A 10,162-nucleotide genomic window follows, 5' to 3' on the forward strand; every position below is an offset into this window, starting at 1 on the left:
GGCAAAGAACTTTTCGGCTGCTGAATTCCTCTTCCAACAGGCTGCACCCCCCAGTGTGCCCCCCCCCCCCCCCCCGCCAGTGTGCCCACCCATGCACGGCGGAGGAACCGCCACCCCTTGGAATAGGACGCTGATGGCAGACTGGCAGAGCAGACACAATCTATACACCAGTCATCCATCACTTTCCAGGGAGCGGCGTGACCTTGGCTGAGTATGGAAGTACAAAGAAATGATCCCGCCACGTGACAACTATACTCTTACTACCCCCCACACACCGATGTACTTTTCCTAGTTGGTCCCTCAGAGTCGTCATCAGGGGACGCGATGGGCTCATCTGTGCTGGGAAAGGAGGAGGACAACGGTGTAGAGGAAGAACATTTCCCACCGCCCGCTGGCTGTTCTAGTGAAGGTTTTCTGCTACTTTGTGTTCTATAGGATGAAACTGAACGCAGCTGCCAATCAACGGATGCCATTATGGTGCCTTCAAGCACTGAAGGACTACAAATCCCAGCATACCCTGGGACATGTAGTCCCTCAACGGCCTGGATCTGTAGCATCTTCAGGGGAAACGTTAACCATCACAATGTAAAAAAAAAAAAAGTCATCATTCAGCGAAGAGTTACAATGTAAAGAGTCGCCATTCTTCTTTTTATTATAAAAGGAAACTTAATGCTGACCCTCCCCTCCCCCCCAATGCTACAGCCTAAGGTGGCGCTACGCCGCCGACAACTTCGTAATCTCATCTGACTTCATTTAGCACATTCAAGCAGCACTTACCATCACCAGACAAGCTCCGTCACCACCCCCCCCCCCCCCCCACCACCAGCAGCACCCCTCTCCCAGATGTCCCATGCGACGTTCAGCACCCCCCCCCCCCCCAACGCTACAGCCTAAGGTGGCGCTACGTAAATGAGAACTTCGTAATCTCATTAGACTTCATTTAGCACATTCAAGCAGCATTTGCCCTCACCAGACAAGTTCCATCAAACCCGCCCCCCCCCCCCCCCACCACCAGCAGCACCCACCCCTCTCCCTGATGTCCCATGCAACGCTCAGCACCCCCCCCCCCCAACGCTACAGCCTAAGGTGGCGCTACATTTGACTTCAATTAGCACATTCAAGCAGCATTTGCCGTCACCAGACAAGTTCCATCAAGCCCCCCACCACCACCACCACCAGCAGCACCCCTCTCCCAGATGTCCCATGCGACGCTCAGCACCCCCCCCCCCCAAACGCTACAGCCTAAGGTAAGGTGGCACTACGCCGCCGACAACTTCGTAATCTCATTTGACTTCATTTAGCACATTCAAGCAGCATTTGCCGTCACCAGACAAGTTCCATCAAACCCGCCCCCCACCACCAGCACCACCCCTCTCCCAGATGTCCCATGCAATGCTCAGCACCCCCCCCCACCACCACCAGCAACCCCCCCCCAACACTACAGCCTAAGGTGGCGCTACATTTGACTTCAATTAGCACATTCAAGCAGCATTTGCCGTCACCAGACAAGTTCCATCAAGCCCCCCCCCCCCACCACCACCACCAGCAGCACCCCTCTCCCAGATGTCCCATGCGACGCTCAGCACCCCCCCCCCCCCAAACACTACAGCCTAAGGTGGCGCTACATTTGACTTAAATTAGCACATTCAAGCAGCATTTGCCGTCACCAGACAAGTTCCATCAAACCCCCCCCCCACCACCAGCACCCACCCCTCTCCCAGATGTCCCATGCGATGCTCAGCACCCCCCCACCCCCCGGTGCCCGGGCACAGGCTGGTACTCACAGATCAGAAGTGGCAGGCTGGTACTGCTGGCTCCGACACAGGATGGAGTGGCCGCAAGCCTGACCCATGGCTGCTCATCCTCTCACTGTCCGGTCAGTCCAGGAGAAAAGAGAGTTGGCGGGCCGGGTTTGAGTGGCAGCCGCCAAGCCGGACGAGATGGTGGGGGGGGGGGGTTGGTCCCGGTTCTCCTCCCGTCACCTTCTCCCTGGGCTGGGGGAAGAGGATAATGGAGCAATAAGGAGCTGTCTCCTCCCGGTCTGCGAGAGGGGGTTTGATGCTGATGCTGTAACAGATCCTAATGCAGCCTGCGGAAACATGCAGAGGAGGGAGTGAGAGAAGCAGCGTGTCTACTGAGCTGTCAGTGCGTGTGCGTGTGTGTGTGTGTGTGTGTGTGTGTGTGTGTCTCACAACTGCGGGACAACCTGCCCAATCAATTCTGGGCCTCCAACCAAGTCTACACAGACAGGAGACCATCACCGTCTTTTGCTGGCTATCAGTCTGCTAACTAGATGACATTTGGTTGGCTCTGCGTACCATCTACTCTCCCATGGCTAACTGGAGCTGCAACCAGATTGGGCGACCCCTTCATTCGGGTTAACTTCTCCCTGAGTGTCGGGGATCGCCTCCCCGCTGGGCTCGGCGCAGGCGCAGTGCGCCGCCCTGTGCAGGAAAGCGGGCGCCGGGACCTGGCCGACCCCGGCAACCAAGTTCGCGCATGCGCAGTAGAGATCGCGGGCGCGCGCCTGGCACCAATGACAGCGCAGGGCGGGATATTTAAACGGCCCTGAGCTGTCATTCAGTGCCTTCTGGTCTCCTTGTATCCTGTGAACCTGTGAACCTGTTGTAGTAAGTTATTGACCCGGATTGTGACCTGACCTTGCTGTTTCTCCTGTTCTTGACCCTTGCTTGCCTGACCTCTCTCCTGAATGCCCCCTATTGGATCTGAGCTGCTGTTGCTGACCTGGCGTGTGACCCGACTATTCTTTGCCCGCTGCTCTGTACCGCACCGTCCCCATAGTTACCGACCCGGCTTGTATGACCTTGCACTTGCTCAGCCATCCATCCATCCATCCATCTCAACGAGGTCTCCAGACCTCCCCATACCTGGCTCACTCCCGTGGGAGCCCCTGGCGAATACCCCTACCACTGACGGGTGTCCTCAGTAGTCACGACCTGGTCCCAGGGTACTCCAAGTCCATCCCCACCATCAGGGGCTCTGGTGAACAAGTACTCTGGGGCTTAGACTCCGTACGCTGGGAACGGCCGATCAGTGGAGTGCTAGTGGTACCGCCGGGCGGTCCCTTGCAGTACCAGAAGGCCTCTGCAATTTTAGATTGGCCTGAACCCACGGACAAAAAAGGCATCCAACGGTTTATAGGGTTCGCAAACTTTTATCGGAAGTTCATCAAGAACTTCTCGGGTCTGGTCTCCCCCATTACTCAACTAACCAAACTTGGAACCTGGTTCAAATGGACACCAGAGGCTCAAGAAGCCTTCGAAGCCCTGAAAAAGCTTTTTACCTCGGCACCCATTCTGGGTCATCCGGACGCGGCCCTACCCTACATCTTGGAGGTAGATGCATCGGAAAATGCGGTAGGGTCCATCCTGTCTCAGCGGAAAGGCACCAAAGAATTACTCCATCCCGTAGCTTTCTTCTCGAGGAAACTCACCTCAGCGGAGAAAAATTACGATATCGGTGACCGAGAACTGTTGGCTATCAAAGCCGCGTTAGAGGAATGGAGGTACCTGCTGGAAGGTGCCTCACACCCCATATTGATTTTCACAGACCACAAGAATCTAGAGTATCTGAGGACTGCCAAGTGTCTACGCCCACGGCAGGCGAGATGGGCCTTGTTCTTTTCCAGGTTTAATTTTCATATTACCTACAGGCCCGGATCTAAGAATACGAAGCCCGACGCGCTATCCCGTATGTATGAGGACTCCGAAGAAGAACTGGTACCCGACACTATCCTGTCTTCAGGGAACTTCTTGGCGCTCCAGACGGACCTTCGCTCCAAGCTAATAGAAGCATCTGCGGCTACATCAACCCCAGTCGGGATATCCCTCCAGAACAAGGGGGGACTCCTGTGGAAGGAAGATTCAATCGTAGTACCTGAGGAGGTCCGGACCCTGGTTTTGGGGCATTGCCACGATCACCCGCTGGCTGGACACTTTGGCCCAGTCAAAACTCTGGAGCTTCTCTGACGCTCTTTTTGGTGGCCAAACATGGCTAGGGATTGCAAGCGCTACGTGAGATCCTGTACCATCTGCCAGAAGAGCAAACCATCGAGGAGCAAAGCCTGGGGGCTGTTGCGACCTTTGCCGATTCCCGAACGGCCTTGGCAGAGGATCGCGATGGACTTCATAGTCGAGCTCCCACCGTCGCAAGATCACACAGCCATTCTTGTGGTCATTGATCGCCTATCCAAAATGGCTCACTTCGTGCCACTAAGGAAGACTCCGTCAGCAGCCGAGACGGCGCGAATATTTATCCAGGACTTCATGGAGTACCTGAGGACATTGTCTCTGATCGAGGGGTCCAATTTACATCTAAATTTTGGAGGGCTCTGTGCAAGGCCCTGAACATCAAGTTGTCTCTCTCCTCTGCGTTCCACCCTCAGACCAACGGACAGACCGAGAGGACGAACCAGACCCTGGAGCAATACTTGCGTTGCTACACGTCTTTCCTGCAGGATGATTGGTTGTCACTCTTACCCCTGGCGGAGTTTGCTTATAACAACGCAAGCCATTCTGCAACGGGGCAGTCCCCGTTCTTTTCTAATTATGGGTTTCACCCTGTCTTTCTCCCTGATTCGGTCCCTGAGTGCCCAGTTCCAGCAACGCAGGATGCATTAACCTTCTTCTCCGCCAATAACAAAATACTCCAGGAAGCCATCGCTCGGGCCCAAGAGGACAATAAGAAAGCATTTAACAAGAAACGAAGAGGAGATTTGGCGTTGCGGCCTGGGCAGAAGGTGTGGTTGGCCACAACCAATTTAAAGATGCTCTGTCCCTCGAAAAAATTGGGACCTAAATTTGTGGGGCCTTTTCGGGTAAAGCGGATGGTCAACGAAGTAGCATATGAGCTTATCCTTCCTGACACGTTCAGAATTCACCCAGTTTTCCACGTATCCTTGCTGAAGCCAGTGATCCCAGATGCCTTCCCAGAACGAGAATCCAGACCCCCGGAGGCCATAACTGTCGAAGGACAAGAGGAATTTGAGGTGGAAACGATCCTTAAGTGCCGAAGAAGGGGGGGCCAGACCCAATTCCTAATCAAGTGGAAGGTCTATGGTCCAGAGGACAATTCCTGGGAACCGGCTCGTAATGTCCACGCACCTAGACTAGAGTTTCTTCGCGATCACCCGTGGTGGAGAGATCGAGTGGGCATCCGGAGGTTGCCCGTAGGGGGGGGGGCAATGTCGGGGATCGCCGTGCCGCTGGGCTCGGCGCAGGCGCAGTGCGCCGCCCTGTGCAGGAACGCGGGCTCCGGGACCTGGCCGACCCCGGCAACCAAGTTCGCGCATGCGCAGTAGAGATCGCGGGCGCGCGCCTGGCTCCAATGACAGCGCAGGGCGGGATATTTAAACGGCCCTGAGCTGTCATTCAGTGCCTTCTGGTCTCCTTGTATCCTGTGAACCTGTGAACCTGTTGTAGTAAGTTATTGACCCGGATTGTGCCCTGACCTTGCTGTTTCTCCTGTTCTTGACCCTTGCTTGCCTGACCTCTCTCCTGAATGCCCCCTATTGGATCTGACCTGCTGTTGCTGACCTGGCGTGTGACCCGACTATTCTTTGCCCGCTGCTCTGTACCGCACCGTCCCCATAGTTACCGACCCGGCTTGTATGACCTTGCACTTGCTCAGCCAACCATCCATCCCTCTCAACGGGGTCTCCAGACCTCCTCATACCTGGCTCTCTCCCGTGGGAGCCCCTGGCGAATACCCCTACCACTGACGGGTGTCCTCAGTAGTCACGACCTGGTCCCAGGGTACTCCAAGTCCATCCCCACCATCAGGGGCTCTGGTGAACAAGTACTCTGGGGCTTAGACTCCGTACGCTGGGAACGGCCGATCAGTGGAGTGCTAGTGGTACCGCCGGGCGGTCCCTTACACTGAGGATCTCTTCTCTGACATGTGGGATTGGTCCTCCATGCTGGGCGACCCCTTCATTGGGGGTAATCTCTTTCTGAGGATCTCATCTCAGACATATAGGTCCGGCTTTCCATGCAGGGTGATCCTTTATTGGGGGTAACCTCTCCCTGAGGATCTCTTTTCTGACATATAGGTCTGGCCCTCCATGCAGGGTGATCTTTTATTGGGGGTAACCTCTTCCTGAGGATCTCTTCTCTGACATGTGGGACTGGTCCTCCATGCCGGGCGACCCCTTCATTGGGGGTAACCTCTTTCTGAGGATCTCTTCTATGACATATAGGTCCGGCCCTTCATGCTGGGTGATCCTTTATTGGGGGTAACCTCTCCCTGAGGATCTCTTCTCTGACATGTGGGACTGGTCCTCCATGCCAGGCGACCCCTTCATTGGGGGTAACCTCTTCCTGAGGATCTCTTCTCTGACATGTGGGACTGGTCCTCCATGCCGGGCAACCCCTTCATTGGGGGTAACCTCTTCCTGACGATCTCTTCTCTGACATATAGGTTCTGCCCTCCATGCTGGGTGATCCTTTATTGGGGGTAACCTCTCCCTGAGAGTCTCTTCTCTGACATGTGGGACTGGTCCTCCATGCTGGGCGACCCCTTCATTTGGCTTAACCTCTTTCTGAGGATCTTTACTCTGACGTGTAGGACGGGGGTCCTCCATGCTGGGAAACACCTTCATTAGGGGTAACCTCTCCCTGATTACCTCTTCTCTGACATATAGGTCTGGTCCTCCATGCTGGGTGACCCTTTATTGGGGGCAACCTCTCCCTGAGGATCTCTTAGCTGACAAGTAGGACTGGTTCCCTGACATGTGGGTCCAGCCCTCCATGACTCTCTAAGATGCTCTTTTTATACCTAATCATGTTCCTGATCTGTTGCCAAATAACCTAATTTAGGGGTGGCAAACACTGTTTCATCGCGGGCCGTATCAGCATTATGGTTGCCTCAAAGGGCCGGTTGTATATGTAAGACTAGATGTCCAGAGCATCCCACCACCCCATTACATCAGATGTCAAGAATCCTGCACCCTCCCTAACATCACCGTGCACCCCCTTTGGGGACAGAGCTGGAAAGCGAAAAGTGCAGGGTCTGGAGGAGGACCAGAGGAGGAGTGGAGTTAGGTACCAGAGTCTGCTGAATGCTGAGACCAGGGGAGGCAGAGATGAGGGGGTGCTGCAGCTGCACTGAGAGGTGCCGGATTTGGCAGATGAATTCTATTCTCTCTGCTTCCGACTGCTAAGACAAGGTGGGGGTGGAGACAAGGGGGTACCCGCAGGAGAAGTGCAAGGGCCACGTGATATGGCCTGGAGGGCCTTGCGTTTGACACCTGTGACCTAATTAGTTGCAAAATGTTCCTCCAGCTCTTCTTTGCTACTACCACTTACTTTGCCAGCTTTTTGTTGCAATGTTTCAACTTTTTTGAGACTTGTTGCTGGCGTCCATTTAAAAATGACCTTTATTACTGGGAAGAGCCGGGAAGATTTCGGCAGGAGGCAACCGATATCCTGTGGTTAAGTGATTACAAGACCCCAGTGCTGCAAAGTGTGACAGTGTGTAGCTTTAAAGGAGTACAGGTCACAGTCAGCCAGTTACAGTTCACCAGGGGAATCCCATGCTCCCTATCCCCCCATCCAGGTTCCAAATAAAAACCCTCAAAAAAGGAACCCCAAGCTTACTTAAAAGTTCGAGTCTAGACCTACTAGCCAGGCACAAACCTTACTCTCCACCTGTTGCCCCACCCAACCTTGCCCAGGTCCACCTCCAACCCCACCCCTGGCCCATTCCCCAACCCCGCCCCCAGCTCTGCCCCCAACCACACCCCCTTAAAGCTTATGAAATTACCTTGTGTCCCCCAAGGCAGTGTAGAGCGGCCCCCAAGGCGGTGGAGAGCAGGCCTTATGTCCCGCAAGGCGGTGGAGAGTGGGCCTTGTCTCCCCCAAGGCAGTGGAGCATGGGCCTCATGTCCCCCAAGGCGGTGGAGAGCGAGCCTTGTGTCCCCCAAGGCGGTGGAGAGCAGACCTCTCCTAGTTTCCCCCAAGGTGGTGGAGAGTGGGCCTTGTGTTCCCCAAGGCAGTAGAGAGCGGGCCTTGTGTCCCCCAAGGTGGTGGAGAGCGGGCCTCCTGTTCCCCAAGGCAGTGGAGAGCGGGCCTTGTGTCCTCCAAGGCGGCGGAGAGCGGGCCTTGTGTCCCTCAAGGTGGTGGATTGCGGGCCTCTCCTCGTGTCCCCCAAGGCAGTGGAAAGTGGGCCTTGTGTCCCCCAAGGCAGTGGAGAGCAGACCTCTCCTCGTTTCCCCCAAGGTGGTGGAGAGCGGGCCTTGTGTTCCCCAAGGCAGTGGAGAGCGGGCCTTGTGTCCTCCAAGGTGGTAGAGAGCGGGCCTCATGTTCCCCAAGGCAGTGGAGAGCGGGCCTTGTGTCCTCCAAGGCGGCGGAGAGCGGGCCTTGTGTCCCCCAAAGCGGTGGATTGCGGACCTCTCCTCGTGTCCCCCAAGGCAGTGGAAAGTGGGCCTTGTGTTCCCCAAGGCGGTGGAGAGCGGGCCTTGTGTCCCCCAAGGTGGTAGAGAGCGGGCCTCATGTTCCCCAAGGCAGTGGAGAGCGGGCCTTGTGTCCTCCAAGGCGGCGGAGAGCGGGCCTTGTGTCCCCCAAAGCGGTGGATTGCGGACCTCTCCTCGTGTCCCCCAAGGTAGTGGAAAGTGGGCCTTGTGTTCCCCAAGGCGGTGGAGAGCAGACCTCTCCTCGGTTCCCCCAAGGCAGTGGAGAGCGGGCCTTGTGTCCCCCAAGGCGGTGGAGGGCGGGCCTTGTGTCCCCCAAGGCGGTGGATTGCGGTCCTCTCCTCGTGTCTCCCAAGGCAATGGAAAGCGGGCCTTGTGTTCCCCAAGGCGGTGGATTGCGGACCTCTCCTCGTGTCCCCCAAGGCAGTGGAAAGTGGGCCTTGTGTTCCCCAAGGCGGTGGAGAGCAGACCTCTCCTCGGTTCCCCCAAGGCAGTGGAAAGTGGGCCTTGTGTTCCCCAAGGCAGTGGAGAGCAGACCTCTCCTCGGTTCCCCCAAGGCGGTGGAGGGCGGGCCTTGTGTCCCCCAAGGCGGTGGATTGCGGGCCTCTCCTCGTGTCTCCCAAGGCAATGGAAAGCGGGCCTTGTGTCCCCCAAGGCGATGGAGTGCGGGTCTGTCCTCATGGTCCCCAAGGCAGTGGAGAGCGGGCCTCTCCTCATGGTCCCCAAGGCAGTAGAGAGCGGGCCTCTCCTCATGGTCCCCAAGGCAGTAGAGAGCGGGCCTCTCCTCGTGTCCCCCGTGGCGGCAAGGAAGAAACTGGAAGTCAGAAACTGGAAGTCGGCTTCACAACGAGGCTTGGAGTGCAAGTGGAACGCAAATCGATCCCCGGGGTCTGGGGATCACATTGCAAGCCACCCGCTCTCCATCTGTGCTCGCCACAAAGGGATTTCCCCTCGCATTTGGCGAGCGGGCGAGTGGAAATTTCAAGCCCTGCCCTAAACCACATATCAAACCGTAGGCCAACAGGCCAAATCTGGCCCACCAGGCCATTTCATGTAGCACCTCTCTTGCAGCTTCAGCACCCCCCCTCATGTCCGCCCCATCTTGTCTCAGCAGTTGGCAAGTGAGGGAAGGGTAGAACTCCTTCTGCAGCTCCTGCGCTTGTCTCCACCCCTACCCCATCTCAGCAGTCAGCAGCAGAAAGGAGGACAGAGCTCCTCTTACAGATCCTGCAGCCGCAGCTCCCCCTCGTCTCCACCTCCTCGGTCTCATCATTCAGCAGACTCCGGCAGCAGACTCTAGGTCCTCCTCTAGACCCTGCACTTTCTAAACTAAACCCTGATTCCTGCACCTTGCCCCTCAGATCACCCTCATTCCTGCACCTTCACCCCTCAGATCACCCTGATTCCTGCACCTTGCTCCTCAGATCACCCTGACTCCTGCACCTTTGCATCTCAGATCACCCCAGTTTCTGCACATTCATCCCTCAGATCACCCTGATTCCTAAATACGCGCCTAAAAAAATATGAAATAACGATTATACACATTCCAAAAAAAAGAAAGCACACCGTATATGCAGTATATACAGGTGAAACTCTAAAAATGAGAATATGGTGCAAAAGTTCATTTATTTCAGTGCAGCAACTTAAAAGGTGACACTAATATATGAGACTCATTACATGCAAAGCAAGATAGTTCAAGCCGTGATTTGTCATCATTGTGATGATTATGGCTTA

General features: G+C 55.8%; 1 protein-coding gene across 1 annotated transcript in view; it reads right to left on the bottom strand.

Annotated features, from left to right (window-relative positions):
- The window catches only part of PDE2A (phosphodiesterase 2A), a 684,164-nt gene extending 682,064 nt beyond the window's left edge, over positions 1 to 2,100 (bottom strand). The window contains exon 1 of the mRNA XM_089662877.1: positions 1,785 to 2,100. Within this exon, the coding sequence (XP_089519003.1) occupies positions 1,785 to 1,852 (68 nt within the window). The 5' untranslated portion in view covers positions 1,853 to 2,100. The remainder of the gene's footprint in view (positions 1 to 1,784) is intronic.
- Positions 2,101 to 10,162: the final 8,062 nt, after the last annotated feature.

The sequence above is a fragment of the Staurois parvus genome, unplaced genomic scaffold, assembly GCF_062004578.1.
Source record: "Staurois parvus isolate SC_StPar_1 unplaced genomic scaffold, SC_StPar_1.0 ptg001578l, whole genome shotgun sequence".
NCBI lineage: Eukaryota > Metazoa > Chordata > Amphibia > Anura > Ranidae > Staurois > Staurois parvus.